Genomic DNA, 21,570 nt, shown 5'->3' with positions numbered 1-21,570 from the left:
TATCTACCTGAGTAAAGAGTCCCTCTCCATCTTTTTTATAAGAACCCTTTTAAGTATTGAAAGGTCTCAATGAGGTCTCCCTGGAGCCTTCTCTTCTTCAGGCTCAACATCCCCAGCTCTCTCAGCCTTTCTTCATAGGAGAGGTGCTCCACCCCTCTGATTATCTTTGTAGACCTCCTCCGGACTTGCTCTAACAGGTCCACATCTTTCTTGTGCTTGGAGCCCCAAGCCTGGATGCAGTCCTCCAGGTGGGGCCTCATGAAGACAGAGCAGAGGGGGACAATCACCTCCCTCGGCCTGCTGGTCACACCTCTTTTGATGCAGCCCAGGAGGCAGTTGAATAGAATCATAAAATGTTTTTTATAGAATCATAAAATATTCTTTATAGAATCATAAAAAATTCTTTATAGAACCATAAAATGATTTGGGTTGGAAGGGACCTTAAAGATCATCTAATTCCAACCCCCTTGCAGTGGGCAGGGACACCTTCCACTAGACCTGACCAGGTTGCCCAAAGCTCCATCTGGTCAGGCTTTGAACACTTCCAGGGATGGGGCATCCACAGCTTCTCTAGGCAACCTGTTCCTCATAGTAAAGTTCTTCCTTATATCTAATCTAAATCTAACTTCTTTTCGTTTAAATCCATTACCCCTTGTCCTATCACTGCACTCCCTGATAAACAGTCCCTGTCCACTTGTGATAGTATTCAAAGTTATTTTTCAGTTATGAATCCTTAAGGTCCTGGATATTTCTTTGCTGACCCAATTCCTCTTTAGTCTGGCATGTGGAAAAGAGAGATACGTGAGCTTCCTCTTTCCATATGCTCTTGTTTGTCTTCCTGTTCTATTAGCGTTCTCTCACCTTTTCTGGGGCTGACCCTTTTAGGTCCACCTCTTTCTGTTCTTCTGAAATTACTTCATCACAAACTCTGCTGTCTCTGATTTATTGGCAGTGCCTGTCTAAATACTAAATATATACACGTCACGAATACTTGCATGTTAGTGTAAAGTAATTGCAAGACCTGTTAATCTTTGCTGAGATTTAGAGTTAGGTGGCTAGGCATTCTCTTGTCCCAGTTTCTTCTTCCAATGTTACAGATTCCAAAATAACATTGCATCTCTTATCTGGGAACAGTGATTCCTTGTCTAGCTTTTCTGATACAAAGATTGTTTTGTCACGGTATATGAAAAAAAGTTGTATAATGGTGATGAAGCAGCCCCATGTCTTTCTCATCCTTTTTGTTATACTCTTCTTTACTTCAGTTCTGTCTATGTCAATGTGAGAGGACCTTGGTATTTGAAAAAGTCCAATAACACAGTTCTTGTATGAGCTATTTCCGAAATGTTTTAATGTTGATGTTTGCGGATTCTTTGTCTCTTACAAAGGCTCTATGAATGAAAGTTCCAGGAATACTAATACATATCATATAGAACCAGGTACAATAGGAATATGTGTGCGATTTGCTCTGATGGTAGCTGGATCATGGAAGTTGCTCAACACTGAGCAGATCAGACCTGGCCTCAGTAGTGCCTTAACTAAACCATACTGGCATCTGTTTCTCTGCTGGTTCCTTGTTGTTGTAGCGGGTTTTGCAGGCACATATTTTTAGAGCATTCTACATAAAATTGGAGCATTTCCTTTTCTTCTTAATTACATAATAAGTAGTCTTCAGCCTCCTTTCAGACAAGACAATGAAAGGCTTTTCTGCTGTTTTTTCTTGGAAGGAATGAAGGACTGGAAGACAGTTTGTAGCATGAATCTGTATTTAAGCAGTCTAATGCCACTCTCATTTATTTGTTTTGAGATAGCAAAGGTATTTATCTACCTGGAATTGGCTGATTCTTTGTACTGAATTTTCACGTTTCTTCCTGAGCTGGTGTGATTGCCTGTCTTTCATTTTCCCAACACACATCTGTGGACAGAAAAGTGAGATTCAGTTCACTGACAAGTCATCTGTCTACTTGGATGGATATAACTCTTCTCACTGTAGCATATGGCTGCCCTCCTACCCCCTCTTATTTATTTGCCCCCTTTCTAATGTCAGTTCTTGTTAGCAGGCTCTCTGAAGGGAACTTTGGTTCAGCCTTTTAATATTGCCAGCAGGCTAGAGGTGGAAGGTTTAATTTGCCTCTGCTTTTTTAAGTCTGTGAAAGTAACAAGATAGAGATGATCCAGGCAATGGGTGGATAACATGTAACATCTTTTTAATTGAAGATCTCTTGCCAGAGTACTTAAGAATATTTCAGAGGTGTTCCCAGTTCATTTGGGTGATATTATTTGCCAGGCAGAAGATTCGAAATACAACATACTACTGAAGAGAGAGGATAAGCTTTGAATACTACTAAAGAAAAATTAAATCTGCACTGAACTAGCCAGTTGTAATACAATTTCTTCTTTTGTATACCTAATATAGTTCCTGCTTATCTCGTTCCCAATGAATGTTGAGCAAAGCTATTCACCTTTTATTATCATCACTTTTTTAACACACAATTGTAATTTAACACCAAGAAGAACAGATAATGGTCAGGGTAAACAACTCATTTTTTTTCCTGCCTTCATTACCGTTGCGTCTTATATTTTAGTATTGACATGCTGATTTTACTAAAAGCTTAAAAACTACAGGTTCATTGGGGACCGGAGGACATGCTGACTTCCAGTTTTACTTATTTTTACTCCTTAGTCAGTTATCAGTGGTGCCAGAAGATGTCATGAATCAGAAGGGAGAGTGAATTTCCTATAGTTTTGTGTTGTTTTAGCATACTAACTGACCAAGAGAAAAATGCTCATAGTGGTCCAACTTAGTACATGACTTACTTATACAGATACTGTGACTGCTTCACAAACCACTCCTGTAGGCATTTCTTCAGACTGATTCCTTGCATCTCGTCTCAGAAGTACCTCCAACTGCTGAAAGCAAAGGATACTAGTGGATTTGCAAAATGTAGTTTAAGCACGGGTTGGCATCTTTTGTGCTGATGAAGATCTCTCAGTGTTTGAACACTTTTCTTGTGCCCTGTGGTACATCTTCAAGAGAGCATCTTAAATCATGTTAACTTCTTTGAGGCTCGAAAGTTCCTCAGTACTTTCTAGACAAATTTGGATGAGTGTTGCTGACTGTTGTCCCAACAAGTACTTGAAACATCTGTTTATTTGCTTGGTTTGGGTTTTGGGTGGTTTGTTTTGTTTTGTTTATTTTCTGTAACTACTACTTTTACTTGGTATTAAAGCACACGAGAGGATAAACAGGCTTCAGGAAGATTGGCTTGGGAAGAAATAGGCAGACTAATAACACGTAATGAATACAGCTGCCTCGATTTCTTGAAGTGATGCCAGTGAATGCTGAACATACAAATGTATGTTTGACAGTGAACTGACCACAAGGCTGTGGTGCAGAAAGTGCTCATGAATAAATAGGTGGGGACATCCAACTCAGAAGAAAGTACCACAGACACATTCCCTTGCATTTGTGCAAATACATAGTATATAAATTTGACCTATAGTTTTAAACAACCATACAGTTATGTTTTCAGAAGGCTTTAATGCAGCTGCTCTAAAGCTACAACACTGGGGGAACTCAATAGATCATGGCACCCTTTGCTTTTCTCCCATTGGAATAAAGAAGGATTTTTTTGTCTTGTCTGATACATTTCTCTTTGGGCTTTCATATACTGGAATTTGGAGTGTAATTTACATGTGCTGTTTGTCCTCACAGATACATTTTTATTCTGAAAACCACATTAGTAAAAATATCTCCTCCTGATCCTATCTAAATAAGGAGTTGAGAAGTCTACTTAACATGTCCAAACACTTGAGTTCTGTTTTTCAATCTGTGTATCAAATGTTCTTGGAAAGAGGCTTTATTAAAGAGATGAATCAAAATATCTTTATTAGCCAAATCATTCTTTCAAACATCTACAAACCTTGTACTTTTTTATGCTGGGATAGTGATTAAGGATTGCAGTAGAATATTCTGCTAATTATTCAAAGACCAGGAAAGACAAAATTCAGTTCTTTTTCTGTTTTGCATCTCTAATGGGATTAAGCAGCATTGCCTATTTGCTCTTGCTATCAAATTTAGCTTTGAATGTTTCTGTGGAGCAGGTGAATTCAGCAGATCTTCCTATCCAGCTGATTTTCATAGTGGATTCTCATTTCGGGCAAAATTAATTTTATGGAAATAATTAGTACAATAAAAACATCTTAAAATGATGTTCAATTTCCATTTTTGAAGTAATGTTATTACATAGGGAAAAACTTTAAACTCGCGTCTTTTAACAAGTATCTTCAAAAAATTGTGCAGTAAAAGAGAACATCGCAATTTGCTTCCTGGTTTCAATTTCAAGTCTGCATAGATAGGCTCATTTGCATGATTTAAAGAGACTGAGCCTAATCCCCAAACTCTACATTACAGAAAGATATCTTGACAGTTACATGGTTTTAGGAAACAGGGCTTAATGCTGAGAACTACATTGTTAGGCTGATGGATTTTCATTCATTATGATGAACTGCTTAGAGTCTTGTTCTGCTACTAAACCTTTGCTTACTATTGAGAAAAAAAATGGTTTAATACAAGGAATATGTAAAAAGCTCTGTTATTGTGTCCTTAAAGAACTATTGTTGTCATATCTATTATCAAGGACACGTTTAATAATGGCACATTCTACCTGGGCATGATTTCCCTTTAGTAAATTCATGTGGACTAATTACAACCACCTTCTTGTCCTTCATGTGTTTTGAAAGGGGCTCCAGGCTTAGTTGCTCCATCACCTTCCCAGGGTTGAGGTGTGACTGGCCAGTGTGTTCCCTGGTTCTTCCCTCTTGGATAGGAGAGAGATTTGTTTTTTCATAGTCTTTTCAGTAACATCTCCCAACTGCCGTGACATATTAAAAGTAATCAAGAGTGGCCTTGCAATGACATCAGCTATGTCACTTAGCACTTCTGGGTGCTTCCTGTCAGGCCCTGTGGAGTTATGTATGTCCAATTTGTTAAAACTGCTCCCTCACCCAATCCTTCTCCAGACTTTCACTCTGGCCTCAGGAGCCTGCTTTTAACAGTGAAGACTGAGGCAAAGAAACCATCAAGCACCCTGGCATTTTTAGTGTCCTTTGGCATCAGTGCCCCTGTCACATTTACAAGTGGGCCCACATTTTCCTTAAGCCTCCCTTTTGTTCTTCATGTTATTGGAGAATCCTTTCTTGTTGTCCTCGACATCCCTTGCCAGATTCAACTCTAGATGGGCTTTGGCTTTTCTAGTCTCTTTCCTGCATGTCTGGACAGTGTCTCTTTATACCTTCTGTATCACCTGTCCCTCCATCCACATCTCGTACACTTCCCTTTTATGATTGAGTTTAGTCAGGAATTTCTTGTTCATTTGTGTGTACTTTCTGTAGCCTTTGCTCAATTTCCTGCTTGTTGGGCTGGACCATTCTTAAGCATGAAGAAGGTGATCCTTGAATATCAGCAGTTCTCTTGGAACTCTCTTCTCTTCAGGGCTGTATCCCATTGGAGTCTTACAAACAGATCAGTAGTACAGCTACCACTGATATGCAGGATATATCACTTCAGTATGACTTCAACAAATTCCTTTTAAGCAACACTTCTATGATAATTTCCTCATCTACTGTGTTCTTCCTAATTTGTGAAAAATCCGTCAGTCATACCATTTATAATGAGCACAACAAATCTATTAGCTTTAGTAGCCTTATGGGGAAAGCTCTTCTGCCCTTTGTGAGGAACCAGCATACCTCTGTGGGCATCTCTCAAAGGAGAAGGACGACACAGCAGGGCACAAGCAATCTAAGAGATTTCTGAAAAGAGAAAAAGAGACACGGGTGATTGAGCAGTCAACAAGCAAAGGTACTCTTTTGGACATGTTGCTTATAAACAAGGAAGAACTGGTTGGGGATGGCCTTGTGGAGTTCAGGATCCCATGATGAGGGAGCAGGGCAAAAAGCAGGATCACAAGCAGGACAGAAGACTTTCATCTCTTCAGAGATTGAGTAGTATAGGTACCGCTGATTCACAAGTTAGCCAGCGGCAGCTGTCCCACCTTCTGGCGAAGTCCCTGTGCCCTCTCCCAGCAGCCTTGGCAGCCATTTGACATGGCAGTCGCTCCCCTCTTCCAGTCACGTGGTCTATTCTGATAGGCGGGCAGGGCCAGCCTCCCCTGTAGTAAACCTACAAGTACATCAGACTGAGAAGGGCCTTCCACTGGGTGCATGGAAGCTTCTTGGAGAGCACTGGCTGGCAATTTTCATCACCGGTCAGAACCATGCAGTTTTTCTTTTTACCTGTATGGCTACTGCCCAAACAGTACTCTCTTTCCTGAAAATATCATGTCCTTCTTAAAACACAACACTTTAGGTATTGCTTTCCAGACGGAGCAACTGCAGCATGCCCTCTCCACAGCTTATGGATACCATTGTGTCTTTTTGTACATAACCTTTGAACAGCTTTTTAAACTGTATGCTAGTGATATAGTACAAAATGACCAGATAGTATGTGTTTTGTAAAATACGAATATGAAGCTTTCCATACAACAGAAAATATGTTTCAGAACAACCAGACCTACATCTTTTGAAACTTTTTTCATAAATACGTGCTTTAAATAAAACTTTCAACCCAACCACAAGGATATGTGTGTTCTTTAACCCCACCCCATTCCAACATATTTCTTTAAATGGACGCCATAGACAGCAAAGGTTTAAGATTTTATGAATATTTTGTTTTTAACAGTAAACTTCACAGGGTGAACCACTGGGCTTTAGGTATCTCTCTTTTTAGGTTGTGTGTGTAGTGCATCTTGGCCCTTCTCAGTCACTTTTAGTTGTTCCAAGATATCTGTATGATTCATGAAAGAAAATGGCTCATTCACCACAGCTATGGCATTCTAACCTTTAGGTGTTCTCAGGATTACAAGGTGCACAAATCTAGAGGACACATCCAACCCAAACAAGTAAGCTGGACTCCTTGAGGACATCTCCTTTGTATGCAAAACTTCCCTGATTGTCCCAAGAAGAGATATGCTTATGTTGCCATAGTTTACCTAGTAGCACATATGTGTTCTTGCAATATCAGGGATGCACATTATCCAGCACTTCCTGAACTACAAGACTGGGGTCCTCAGGAGTCTGCAGAGGTTTTTCCACTTCTGTCTTGTTTTCTTCCAGAAAAAAATGAGTTTTTCCCCCCTTTCCTGATTGCTCTGCTTCACATATGCCAAGTACTTTTGAAAAACAGCTGTATAAACCTTAGCTTTCTTGTTGGCCATTAAGCGTGCTTTCTGGAGAATATCCCTCATTCTAGCATCCAGAGTAGATAGTGTCAGCCCTCTTGTCTTCCTGGAACGATGGTAGCACCCTTAACTGTTCCAGCTGATCTGCAGGCACCAGATACATTTTCTCCACATATTCCATCACTGCTTTACCAAAAGCCCTGTGATAAGTAGAAGAACAAAACTTGGAAAACTAATAAATCTACTTGTTTGCTTCACCAGACACTTCCTTCTTTTGAAGGACACATTTTCGATACTCAGGCTTTTAATCGACATATGGCCCTTTTTCAGTATGTGTGTCTGGTGAGGTGTTAATGGAATGTTCCCCTTCAAGGCATTCAGAGCAATTTCAGAAATGGCCTTTATCAGGCCATCAGAAGCTGTGCAGATATTACTTTTCTCTGGGAAGGACTGGATAAACAGCTCCAGGAGTGACAGGTTACTCTTCAGACATAGGAGCATCACATTCCCAAGCCCATACCAATAGCAACACAAGGTGTTAGTCCAACTATTCTCTGTATATTACCAAATATTAGGTATATTTCTTTTTTCTATTTTTTCTTTACTTTTTTTTTCTCTTTTTTCTCTTTTGTCCTTCCTTTATTTTCTTTTTCTTTCTGTAACTCATGTAAGAAAACTGCAAAGGCAAAATCTGAGCCCCTCTGAGTAAATGAATGGAATTGCTGAGCTTTGAATCTTCCCCTTCCTCCTTTAACTCATTTGCTTAATAGAGTATATTGTGGTCTCAACAGAGCAGTTAATGCATTGTAATATTTTGAAAAATCCCTTTATTTGTCTTTCCGGACAATCAAGTTAATATCTTACAAAACTTCAGTTAGTGTGCACTGAAACAAGATTAGGGACAGCTGTGTCTGGTGAGATAGAAAAAGTGAAAGGGAATTAATAAAATGACTTAAAATATTTTTGCTTCTTTCATCATCCAGGATTCATTTGTACCAGAGGGAAAGAGGTGGATCCAGTGAGAATAAATAGCTGTGAGACCATTTTCACAGTGATTACCTTGTATCAGAAATGAGACTGGTAGAAAATAAAGTGTCAGAGAAAGCTATTTTACTGCTAGAATTTTTGCAAGCTTGGGTTGGTATGGCTTTATGCAATTCAGTCCCAAGACGGTGAAATTATTTGGGATATTTTTAAAGAGCATGAATGATAATTTGGTCTGGGACCTAAGGTCAAAGGATAAATTTTAGCATCAAGAGTACAGCTACTCAGTAGGTTGGTAAAGGAGGTACAAACAGAGAAGAAAGCACAAAAGCTGAGGAGTTCCTCTGGAGAGAAGAAAAATAAAATGCGATGTATGCTAAGAGTATGTTAGCACTGTTTGGAAAGGGATGCCTCCTTGTGAAAGTTTTTAGGATCTTTCATCAACTCGCAAATCTTCCTGACTACTTACTCTCTTCTGTCATTGTAGATCATCCTGTTTGCATAGATGAGCCTTAGTGTTTAATATTGCCACCATCAACTGATTTTATTATATAATATGAACTTTCAATGTAATTTTGGTATGGACAAATCTTACTTTGGGAAGTTAAATGTCTGTGAAATGGAGAACTTGCCTTAGCTTGCCCAGTGGGTCTGTGAAATCAGCCATAGTGAGAACGTAGTCAGTGCAGACACTGGGGTACAACTGAATAATGCACTAACATTCATAGTGAAAAATCTCTAAAGGGAACTGTAATCACATTGTGTAGTTTGGCATGTTGACCCAATAACTACAGCAGTTTGAAAGGAGTTATTCCGTGGTTGTCTTCAGCAGAATTTTAGAATTGCAGGAGGAAAGAGCAGTGTCAAACAACAGGAAAGCTATAAGAACTAATCCTAAAACACAACCAGGCTACTGGGCCTGGCCAATGGAAAGTTATGACAAATATTTATTGAAATGATGTTGATCATATTTATCTCCATGACTTCCTTGCCTGTCCTAGGATGAGGACCTATGGGGCTGGTACTCTGAGAGATTGTGGATGACTGCGCAAATATGTGTGATGCGGCATTCTTTCAAGTTATGTTTTTGCCTTCCTACAGAAAAATTGTATTGGGCTGTGTTGCTGGGAGATAAATTGTTAGCCCTGGCTTCATGTGCTGAGTCTTTAAAAATAGGGTTCTGCCATCCAGTGGCTTTTGAACAGATTTATCAGTATAAGTTACATGACCAAGTCTAGGTAAAAACATTTAGTTTCATGTTGTTTCAGTACCAAGCCATTGAGAGCATTACTGCAGAGCAGTTACCTGGGAAATTACTTGAGAAATTCCTTCCTTTTTGAGAGTGGGTGAAGGAGTCAGTGCCATTTATTTTAATGGTGAAATCTTTCTTTTGTTTATCTCTTTGCAGTTATGTGGCTGTGGGCTCCTGGGCGTGGGCATCTGGCTGTCAGTGTCACAAGGAAACTTCGCCACATTTTCTCCTAGCTTTCCATCTCTTTCAGCTGCCAACCTAGTCATTGCCTTTGGCACAGTCATCATGGTGACCGGCTTTCTGGGCTGCCTGGGTGCTATCAAGGAAAACAAGTGCCTACTTCTGAGTGTAAGACATTGATATTTCTTTTCACTAAGACCAGTTACTGTTGTTTTGTGATTATTTTATTTAAAAACATTTTCACCAGTGCAAAGTAGTCCTGTGGATCACTGTAACATATTCCTTAACCTTGTCTTCTGTATGATTACAATATGACATTCCACAGGTTTGGTCACAGTGATATTGGTGCATTAGCAAATGTAGCCTTGTTACTGTGTAAACTTATGTATTAGATAACAAAGCAAATTACTATCAGTTACCTCTGAATGGTTAAACATGAACTGTGGGTTCAACTGGATAGCCGTTCTGGAAATGTCTTTTAGAAGGATTGACTGGAAAATCTTAAGCACAGCTGTTTTTGGATGCCACTCACAGTTGCTCATGGCTATTTTCTACTTTGCCTTACTTTAGATAAGGCCTGTGTCAGAGGCTAGTGGAAAGCACATGACCTGAAGTCAGCATCTCTGCTTGGTATTACCAGTTTAAAAAAAAAAAAAAAAAAAAAAGATCCTTGGCAGCCTTTGTCCAGCACAGAAACACAGAGTTTGGGAACCCCTCTCAGAAAACACACTGTGGGTCACTCCTCTTGCATAAATCCAGGGGGTTTCATCATGATCCTCTTCACCCTGAGGAGAAGGTGAGAGGAGTGCTTACAAAGCAGACAGGTTCCAACTCAGTTGCAGTTTTCAATCAGAGGTGCTATGACATTAAGGAGCATATGAGTTTTTCTTGTGTAAATATCTCCCTTTTATGGTATTGGGGAACAGCTGAGCAGTGTTCCCTAGACCATCAGAAAATTAAACTGGAGAAGAAATGTGCACTTGTTGCTGCTGTATCTGCAAGTTGCTGCAAGTTGTTGCTGCAAGTATCTGCTGCTTGTTTTTGTCATACGGCTAGGAAAGGAAATAGAGAATAATAATGGTATCTACGTTGTTCATGCACATGAACTACAACACCAACAGAAACTTTTTGTTCTTCTTTTAAGAGTTTGTTTATATTCTTACAAGGCTCTGCAGAAGTCTTTTGATACAGATTACCATGAGTTACTGATTAGAGAGCTTGCTGCATCTCATACTCCATCTCCCCCAGTGCCTATATAGGGATGCTGTAGCTATATGTCATACCACTAGTACCTACAAGGCTGCTACTGGACATGAAAATTAATTAGAAACTGCTGAAGCTCATCTCTCTCTGCCCCCTGCAGAGAGAGATTTGAACTACAGACAGTTGGAAAGAAGTGCTGAGTAATGAGTATACAAATAGGTAGTCAGATCTGTTCCCACCTAATAGGGAACCACTGCCATGCCATATCACATTGATCTCTGTGGCAGTGGGCTTAGCATCTGTTTTGTAGATTGTTTGAAGGAAAGAGACTGGGCTAAGTGCATTGCTGAAACAAGAAAACTGATAGTAGGGAAAAAAAAATTAGAGACCACTACACAGTGAGCTTCCTCATTGATAGACCTACAGAAGCTTTAGTGACAATATAGTATTAATATGTCTGACCTGTTTGAAATCAAGCTTGCATATTTTTGGCAGTAGAGGAAAGGTTTGAAGGACAAGGCCAATAATATTCAGTTTCCAGCTCTGTATTTGGCAAGTGTGTATACACAGTCTCTTTTTCTTTGTTCTAGTTTTTCATCGTTTTGCTGATAATTCTCCTGGCAGAGCTGATATTACTCATTTTGTTCTTTGTTTATATGGACAAGGTAAGCAAATATGCAACAGATTAATTATCTGTACTAACAGGTGAACCAGGTTGAGTTTGCTTTTGTTAGATGAAGGTATGTGGGTTTTCCTTTGTTGTGGTTTAGCCCAGCTGGCAGCCAAACACCACACAGCCGTTCGCTCACCCTCCCCCCTCCCTCTCCGGGATGGGGGAGAGAAACAGGAAAGTGAAGTCTGTGAGTTGAGATAAAGACAGTTTATTAAGACAGGAAAAATAATAACAATAATAATAATAATAATAATAATAATAGTAGTAGTAGTAGTAGTATTAATAGTAATAATGTGTACGAAATAAGTGATGCACAATGCAATTGCTCACCACCCGTTGACCGATGCCCAGCCTATCCCCGAGCAGCCGGCCCCCCACCCCGGCTAGCCACCCCTATATATTGTTCAGCATGACATCAGATGGTATGGAATACCCCTTTGGCCAGTTTGGGTCAGCTGTCCTGGGTCTGTCCCCTCCCAGCTCCTGCTGCATCCCTAGCCTGCTCGCTAGCAGGACAGAGCGAGAAGCTGAAAAGTCCTTGGCTTGGTGTAAGCACTGCTCTGCAACAATTAAAACATCAGCATGTTATCAGCGCTCTTCTCATCCTAATCCAAAACATAGCACCCTGCCAGCTACTAGGAGGAAAATTAACTCTGTCCTAACTGAAACCAGGACATCCTTGCTCTTCACTTTGGTGAAGGTTTAACCTTGAGACCTTGGCTGTTTTCTGTAAGCTGCTTCTGGGGGAGGAAGGAAGTGATGAGAAGGGCAAACAGGAGAGAAGAACATACTGAGATTTGCAGTTTCCTCCCTGAAATAAAACCATGGTCCAGAGCCTGCTTTTTAGTCCTCTCCTAAAGCTAAGATACCCATGAATATAGCTGGTTTATGTCTCTGCAAAAAGCTGATAATCTCGTGGACCTGGGTTGCGAAAGGGCTTGGTTTGGACCTGGTTATCCTCTTAGGACCAACCCTTCAACAGCACCGGAGGAGCAAGGAGCAAGGCCTGGGGTATTCTCAGGTGATTCCAGATGCCACCAACTGAATCACTTGACAGGGCTGTCCCAGAGAGTTTGACAAGGCTGGGGAGAGGATCAATAGACAGCTTTTCATAAAGCCCATTTGTAAGAAGTTAGCCGGCTATCTAGTAAAGATTAAGAGGAGCAGGTACAGCTCACTGGCTTGGCAGATAGATAAGAATGGAAAACCCTTGGGGAATCAGAGGGCTCTACCAAACACAGGACAGAGCATTACGCTATGAGCATATCCAGACTCATTTTAAAACTGAGCTCTTACCAGATTGTATCTCTTCCCACGTTGTCATGATATCTGCCACTTCCAGGGAGTTGGGGTGAACTTCTTGAGGGTGGTGAGGTACTGGAACAGATTGCCCAGAGAAGTTGTGGATGCCCCATCTCTGGAACTATTTAAGGCCAGGTTGGATGGGGCTTTGAGCAACTCACTCTAGTGGAAGGTGGCCCTGCCCGTGGTAGGGGGGTTGGCACTAGTCAAAGGTACCTTCCAACCCAAACCATTTTATGGTTCTATGATTCTGTGATTCTGATTTTGAATGGGATGTGAAAGAGAGATGAAACAGATCTTTAAAAATAGTTGTACTTCATGCCGGGATCTATAGGTTAATCCTTTCTCTGTTGCCAGCTCACTGCTGAGTTGACAAACTGAACTGGCAAAACATAAAGCTGGTTTTTAGCTTTTTTCCAGATCTTCATTGGATTTGGCTGTCAGAGCTAAGGTACATTCCTACCTGCATCTAGGATTTGACTGAAATTTATATGAGAAATGGGACCCCTCAGATCTCTTGTTAAGCATTCCAACTTCCTCCTCTGAAGCAAGAAGAACACTTTTGAAAATTTTAAATCCTGCAAGCCTGTCCCCACAAGCAGAACAATGATAATGCCCTTTTGCAATTGATTTTATATTGGCCATTGATTACAGACTGCCTGAACCTGTGCAAGGGACAACTAAGTTAAGTTTGGGAGATTGGGATTCTTGTTTTATGATATTAGCAAATTAAAGTAGACCACAGGTTAGAGGCAGGAGAGGCTGCTGTGGGGTATTGCCAACATTTGTATGTTACAAAGTTAACATAAGCTCAGCATATTTCTGCTGGTCACTCTTCAGTTATTTTGGTTCAGATAATTATATGATGGATTCTAACTAGAGGGAAAGCTGTTTGGTCTCCATTCTCATGAAAATTAATCCAAGATTTTGCAATCTGAGGAATAGACTAGGCCTTGGAGATGCTGAAAGTCTTTGCTGGAAGAGACCTTGTGAGAGTCTTGAAGCTAAGAGAGATCTTTTTTATCCATGTTAAGTTTGTGGTGAGAAAATGTAAGAGAGATGTGTTCTGTATTCAAGTCTGTACCATTTGGTCCTTTCCTATAAATAGCAGTGCATTGAATTTTTGTATTTATATGATGTAGGTCAGTGAGAGTGCAAAGAAGGATTTGAAGGAAGGTATGAAGCTGTACAATTCAGAAAATAATGTTGGACTGAAAAATGCGTGGAATATCATTCAAGCAGAGGTAACACTTTTTCTCATTAGAAAAGAAATTGCAGTTTGGCCACAAAGGCTGCCACAGTCTGTTAAAGGTAGCATCCATGCCCAGTCTAAAAGGTGGCTAATGCATGCTGTTAGGGAGCATTCTGAAATGCATAATCAAAGTGTACTTTGTAAGGTGAAAGATGCTCTCTGTCTGAGATTTATTCCTGTCATTTAGAAGTACAATCTGAAACATGGAAAAGCAGCAAAAACTGCATAGGTTGAACTGCAGCTCTGACAGCTAGCATTTCACAATTCAGGACTTAAAAAACTAACACACGTTGAATATAGGACTGCTTTTTCTCCCCCCCCCCCCCCTTTTTTTTTTTTGAATGTCATTAAGTATTTGCTTTTAGAGATCATGGGGCACAAAGAACTTTAAAAACACAGAATTGCTGTGGCATCCCTTTTGAAAACATACAGTAGTAAGATCATGGAATAAATCTTCCTGGAAGCTACATCAAAACATGTGGAAGACAAGGATGTGACTAGAGACAGCCAAAGTGGCTTCACCAAGGGCAAATCGTGCCATCTAGTGGCTTTCTCTTGTGGAGTGACTGCATCAGTGGACAAGGGAAGAGCTACTAATATCATCTACCTGGACTTCTGTAAGGCCTTTGATACAGTCCCCAACAATATTCTTGCCACTGAATTGGAGGGCTATGGGTTTGAAGAATGAGCAGTTAGATAGCTAAAGAATTAGCTGGAAGGCTGCATCCAAAGAGTTATATTCAATACAAGTGAAAACTAGTAATGAGCGATGTCCCTCAAGGGTCTGTGCTGGAAGCAATACTATTAAATATCTTCATCAGTGACATAGGGATTGGGATTGAGTGCACCATCAGCAAGTTTGTGGATGACACCAAGCTGTGCAGTTAATATACTAGAGGGAAGGGGTGTTGTCCAGTAGGACCTTGGCAGGCTTGAGGAGTGGTCCCATGTGGAACCTTTGAAGTTCAGTGGGGCCAAGTACAATCCCCAATGTCATCACAGACTGAGTGATTAATTAATCACAGACTGGGTGATTAGAGAGCAGTCCAACAGAGAAGGACTTGGGGGTACTGGGGTTGAAAAATTGGACACGAGCCAGTAATGTGCCCTTGCAGCCCAGAAAGTCAATAGTATCCTGGGCTGCATCAAAAGAAGTGTGGCCAGAAGGCTGAGGGATGTTATTTCTCTGCTTTCATGAGACCCTTCCAGGAGTACTGCACCCAGATCTGGGGTCCCAGTACAAGAAAGACATTGGCCTGTTAGAGCAGGTCCCGAGGAAGGCCATGAAAATGATCAGTGCACTAGAGCACCTCTCCTATGAAGAAAGCTTGAGAGAGTTGGGGGGTGGGGGAGGAGGTGGGGTTGGCCTGGAGAAGAAAAGACATTGAGGAGACCTTATTGTGGCCTTCTAATATATAAAGTCGGCTTATCAGAATGACTGAAAAAGATTTTAACCAGGGTGTGTAGTGGCAGGACAAGAGGTAATAGTTTTAAACTGAAAGAAGGTAGATTTAGGTTGGATATAAGGAAGAAATTTTTTACTATCAGGGTAGTGAGAAACTGGAAGATGTTGCCCAGAGAAGTAGTGGATGCCCAATCATTGGAAGTGTTCAAAGTCAGGTTAGATGGGGCTTTGAGCAACATGATCTAGTGGAAGATGTCCCTACCTATGGCAGGGAAGTTGGAATTAGATGATCTTTAAGGGTTCTTTCCAACCCAAACCATTCTATGGTTCTGTGATTCTAAGTAAAAGTTTGTGATAGTGTACATTTGACAAATTGTGTAGTTTAGTTCATTTATTAATCGTTTACTTTTCCCACAGATGAAATGCTGTGGTGTAAATGACTTTACGGATTGGTACCCAGTGCTGGGAGAAAACACTGTCCCAGACCGATGTTGTACAGAAAACTCCCAAGACTGCGGACGGAATTCTACTGAATTAGTGTGGAAAACGGTAAGGCTTACTCTGCTCGGGTCAAGTCCTAGTGAGGGGTGGAAGGTAGAAAATAGAGGGAATGCACGTGAAAGAAATGTAACCTTGGGAATTCAATTTTCATCTTTCAGGGATGTTATGAGAGAGTTATGACTTGGTTTGATGAGAATAAGCATGTCCTTGGTTCGATTGGGATGTGCATCCTTATAATGCAGGTAATGCCGGTATGATGTATGTCAACATAGCTTTGATTTGCTGTCAGCATTCTTGTTTCTGCTATGTGAAAAGCAGTTCTTTGAGTTTGGGTTTGGCTGTATTTTCAAAAATATCAGATTTGTTTTATGAGCTCATTTGAGGCCATCTCCTTGGAAAGAAAGCAAGTCAGTAGTCAGTTCCTCAAAGGAAACATGCGACAGTGAGGTTTCACTTATCTGCATTTCCGCTTCAGAGCACTGCTTTAGAGTTACCAGGTTTAGATGTTTGCTACCTTGTCTCTTAAGGAACTGTTATTTTTTAAATTTTACGGGGAAGTTCTGTCTGGAAATTGCCAAAACAAGTTAAATCATGGCTGCTGAAGTGAGTAGGTTAACATGTGCTTAAAAAAGGAAATGCAGAAGTATCATCATAATCTGCTATAGTTTTGGGACAGAATGTCAGAATCTGATGGTTAAGTCACAGGTATCTGGCTAATCAAGCACAAACGTTTGGGCAAAAAGGAAGAGTGACTTGCATGCATTGTTTCAGAAAAATTTTTGCACGTGACAAGGAGCCCTGAGAACTTTTTGCCTTCATCTGTGCTTTGGCATGTCTTCAGACATTGCTGTGTGCCTGAACAATATACATCCTGGTTTACTGATCAGTGTTGAAGCTTGAGAAAGCTGACTAGTGTAGAATGTCTTTAAAAACTACATTTGGACCGTGAACACAGGTAGTTCAGTTTTGGTAGCCTTCCTGTACTGAAGCCTTCATTGTTTGCTTTCCTTCAGATTCTTGGCATGGCCTTCTCCATGACACTCTTCCAGCAGATTCACAGGACTGGCAAAAAATATGATGCCTAAAGCCTCTGAGACATTATCACATCAACCCTTCTGTCTGATCATAAAAATGAACAAAAGGAATGACCACAAAGAGTATCGGCCGAGCCCCGCTAAGAGAATCCGTCCCACTGACCGATCTACTTTGTTGTTACTTGTACAGTTATTATCACAGCTTGTTATTTGACTCATGTTTCTGTCTGTTTCACATTTGCCATTTATTTGCCAAAGACAGGGGAAAGATCCCCAAACAAATGGATTTTCTACACAAAATCATAGATCTGTTCTAAGAATGTTTCCTTAATTTAAGAAAATGTTTCACTCTACTAATCTGTGCTATATGTGCAAAAATGATGTGTGTTCAACTCTAAGGGAGAAATCTTCAAAGTCTTCCATTAAGTTTTTAACCCTCATGTCCAATTCACTGTAAGACTTGGAAAAGCCACTCTAACAGAGAGTCCTAAGAATTGGAGCTGCTTTGCTTTGCAGCTTCTTGTACCAGATGGTGTATAGTTTTTTATTATGATAATGATGATGATGACTATTACGATGAATATAGCTTAGAATTTAGTTGCCTGATTTATAGCTTCTTACTGTTTTTGTTTTTACACATTTATTGTACATTAGTTTAGGAACCACTGTGCAATCTCCAGAGGACATGTTTTTCAAAGTTGGCAGTTGGTGGAGGCAAATAAAGACATAACTTTTCTCAAGTCTGTGGGGAGCTCGCTAGTCCTGTGAGCCTAAATTTCGATGTCTTTATCCACCCAAAGCAATCTTTGGCTCTGTAATTGATGGCCCTCATTGGCTTGCTTTGATGTCACGCTACTTTGAAAGCTAAAAATACTGACTAAACAAGTGAATGCTCCCTGGCATGAAGGAGAAAGATTGCAGTCTGACCTGCTGGCCAGTTGGCAGCAGCCTTCACAAACTGTATTGTGTAATTGAAACTGTCTGTTTCAAAAAGTTTGCCCAAGGCATAGCGTTCTACTGGATATTAGAAAGGGGGATGGCAATTTGATTGCAATATTGTCATGTCATGTCCTTCATTGAAGGGGTTCCCTCAGGTACAGCTGTCTCCCTGAACTGGAAGGAGTGTCTCTGGACAGCGAGGAATATGAGTTTGATTAAAGATGATCAGATGATACAGGAAAGGGGCGGTTTCGAAAACAGCAGTCAGAGACAGTATGCATTGTCACATTGTCACACCTTCAGCACAGAATTGGTTCATGCTGGGACATTGGCAATTCCATCCAACAGGGTGTGGTTTGGAGTTCACTGCAATGCATATGTTTACCAACATTTTCTGGCTAGAAAAATCAAACGTATATTTTTCTAGTTTGAGCTCTGCTTCATTGCAGGCCAACCCCATTTACACTTTGTTCCAGTTTTTTGCAGATGTCTTTCCTCAGTTTTACAGTTTTGTGAAGGAAGAAGGAAAGGATCAGCTATTGGACGATGCTGTGATTTAACTCCAGTCAGGGCTCAACTCAGGTCTGAAAGGAATATTGATTTTTTTATTAGCAGCAGTTAGAAGGGACCTTAATAGGTTATTTCATCCAATGTCACTCTCAAAAGGGGACTGTGACCTATGTGAGGTGGGTATGACTGTGACTTTATTGGACTGAGTCTCAGAAACTGTTGAGGGTGGAGTTTTTGTGCCTCTCTGGTACCCCTTTCAGAGCCGTGCTTTATCAAACTCTGATAAATACATTTCTCCTAATGTCCAGTCTGAATATTTATACTTTAAACTCTTAAAATATATTAGTTTCATTGTATCAATCAGCCAGTCTTCTCATGGTGGGCTGAAATAACTGTTGGGCCACTTCCTGTCTGGGAGGTATTAGTCCCCTGTGTATCTTCCCAGTAGGTCCTGCTTACATCTGTAAGTATGGCAGCAATAGCATTTTTTGTGGACAATGTGACACTTTTTAGACTTCATATGAGATTGGTATGACAGGAAGAAGTGTGAATGTGTGGGATATGGAGACAAATTTGGGTGTTGCAGTGATGAAGGAGGTTACTGTTCTTAGAGCCTGGTTCTTGCCCACATGAGCATTACGCCCAAAGTTTCACAGGGCTCTTGTTTCCCCCTAAAGCAGACAATACCACATGGGCTCAGCTGTTTAATTTGGATTGCCTTTGAAAGTCCGGGAAGGAGCAGAGGAAAAGCACAGAAACAGAATCCAGTTTTACTTCCATTTCTAATGAAAATTGGGACCAGGAGCATCTGAGCCCCGCTGGAGATGGATGTTCCACATGGAAGAAGGGGCTCTGATTCCCAGTGTACGTGCTGCTACATGTAAGACTGTATACAAAGTTGCTAAAATGTGTTCCCATTTTTGCAAGAAAAGACAGGACAATTTTCATCTGATGGCTCTACTGCACTCTCCTTTTGAGCAGAGGTACTTGGTTTTCTCTAGCAAAAAAAGTGCTTTTCTTTCTCTAGTTTTCTCTGGGGTTCAAAAAGAGCAGTGTACATCACATCTGTCCTTTTTGGTCACACAGTGGTACCTACCACAATTTAAATTTCAGTCTGCATTCAGTTTTTGTACAAAAAAAAAATAAAAAGTAAAATATATTAGTGAAAGTAGTAGGAAAGTAAAAAAATGTTTATGAGTAACTCTTGAGAAGAAATGTGTAGTTGCAAACTCAGCTATTTTGCCTTTCATCCAAACTTATTTTTGTAGAATGCTTCATTCCATTTCATGATCTGATAGTGGCATAGATCCTGAAATCTTTTTTTAATGACTACTTTTGGCATTCTAGGCACAGTATTAAGTGAGGTAGTTACACAAGCTTCATGTATTCATTTCCATGAAGCCACCCTACAGGAAGGTAGTCAAGAGCAGGGCTGATTTGTGTCTCTAGCTGACTCATTGATGTGGGAGGAGATGACAGATATCCTGAAAGGAGAAGAAAAGTAATGCCACTTTCCAGGCAACAAAAACAGCCTTGGAAAGCGTGAGGCTGTATCCATTAGTTTGTCAGAGAAGGTACTGACTTTCCGGTAACTGGTCAAAGGGAGCTTTGTCTCATGTATTGTATGCACTTCTTTATGCTTGTGCTGGTGGGTGGCTGTCTATGTGTTTTCCCCAAACAACATTCTGGTTATTTAGCTACAAGTTTTTCGCATGTTTTTAAATAAAAACTGATACTGGGTAAAAATATCTTTAGTATACACAAATATTGATTTGTATAAGTGCATACCTCTCTGTATCTATAATTCATGAAAGCACAGTTCATGTGTGAAAGTACTGTTTCTCTGAGTGTTTCTTCAGATTGTAGTGTACCTGCTGTCTCGCTGTGCTTCATGTTTGGAAGCTGCATCAGCACTTAAGCAGAGACATATTGGGAGAACTGCTTAAAGAACCTCTCCTTGAAAGCTGTGGAAGTGAATTCTGTTCCCTCTTGGGTACCAAGGCTTTTAGTTATGGGAAGCCCAGGTGGAAGGCATTCAAAAAACCACACTCTCTGCCCATAGTGAAGTAACATGTGAGATGTTAAAAACAATGGTATAAATATCTCAGAGATTACAGGAGATGACTTGTGTATGTGATTCATTGAGTTCTTGGACTATGGTCAAGTTAGGCCAGCTCTCTTATCCTGTATCCCCCTGTGTCGCTCCCCCACACTTCCATTAATACATGAACTACAAACTCACACACAGGAAGGGTGCAAGCAGAGTAAAGCAGAATTGATCTTCATGGTCTTTCTTGGGCAATGTGTTGGTCAGGCATGGAAAAGGCAAGAAACGATAGTGTGTTTTCCCAGCAGATGGTTCTTGGGAGCAGCAGAGAATAGGACACACATAATTCTGATGTAACTTCCTTCCGTAGAGTTAAACAGCTTCATCCTGCATCTCATGTGGGAAACCTGGAGATATTTGCCTAAAGGCTAGCCATCTGTTGTGCAGTAGATAGCAGACACTAAGAAACAACATGCCATTCCCCTCAGGTAATGTTTGCACCTGTATTTCTTCTATGCAATACCTACTTTTGCCTTTATATGAAAGATTTTTACTAGGATGATATCAAAATAAAGGATATTTTAAAAGGTGCCTCTTGAAGCTCATTTCTCTCCCACCCCCAACAACCACTAAAATTAAAAGGGTACCAAAAAAAAAAATCCGAAAGATGACTCACAAAGATCCATCCCAACATAAATTTTTCTGTGATTCTATAGTAGGTGCTTGAATGGGTGGGTTAACAGTGAGATATTCAGGCAGGGGCTTAGAAGGAAGAAAGAAAGGACAGATAGAAGTTTGGGTGACTGGATGGATAGTGGCTGAGATAAAGGGCTGGAGCTGGACAGTATGTGTATTGAAGTGGAGATGTAGGGGGTCAGGAAAGGGCTAGATTTTGAAGCCACATAGGAACAGAGAGGGAGTGAATGGTTTAGAGCATCTATATGTTAAGTGAATGGAAGATAGTAGAATAGAAGCTAGTAGAATGGAAGCTTTGAGAGAAAAAAATGATTGTGTCTTGCAATTCAAGGATTGGAAGGGAGCCAGAGCTTCCAG

General features: G+C 40.5%; 1 protein-coding gene across 6 annotated transcripts in view; it reads left to right on the top strand.

Annotated features, from left to right (window-relative positions):
* TSPAN9 (tetraspanin 9) overlaps positions 1 to 21,107 on the top strand; it is a 182,311-nt gene extending 161,204 nt beyond the window's left edge. For 4 of the 6 annotated variants that reach the window (XM_035545682.2, XM_050710086.1, XM_035545680.2 and 1 more), the window contains 6 exons: positions 9,628 to 9,819; positions 11,445 to 11,519; positions 13,972 to 14,073; positions 15,904 to 16,035; positions 16,146 to 16,229; positions 17,001 to 21,107. In XM_035545682.2, coding sequence (XP_035401575.1) covers positions 9,628 to 9,819; positions 11,445 to 11,519; positions 13,972 to 14,073; positions 15,904 to 16,035; positions 16,146 to 16,229; positions 17,001 to 17,072 — 657 coding nt within the window. In that variant the 3' untranslated portion in view covers positions 17,073 to 21,107. The remainder of the gene's footprint in view (positions 1 to 9,627; positions 9,820 to 11,444; positions 11,520 to 13,971; positions 14,074 to 15,903; positions 16,036 to 16,145; positions 16,230 to 17,000) is intronic. The other 2 variants (XM_050710082.1, XM_050710084.1) reach the window with 1 other exon arrangement.
* The last annotated feature ends 463 nt before the right edge of the window (positions 21,108 to 21,570 follow it).

The sequence above is a fragment of the Cygnus atratus genome, chromosome 1 (assembly GCF_013377495.2).
Source record: "Cygnus atratus isolate AKBS03 ecotype Queensland, Australia chromosome 1, CAtr_DNAZoo_HiC_assembly, whole genome shotgun sequence".
Lineage (NCBI taxonomy): Eukaryota > Metazoa > Chordata > Aves > Anseriformes > Anatidae > Cygnus > Cygnus atratus.
Note: the sequence above shows the minus strand (reverse complement) of the source record. Positions and strands in the feature narration are given on the sequence as shown.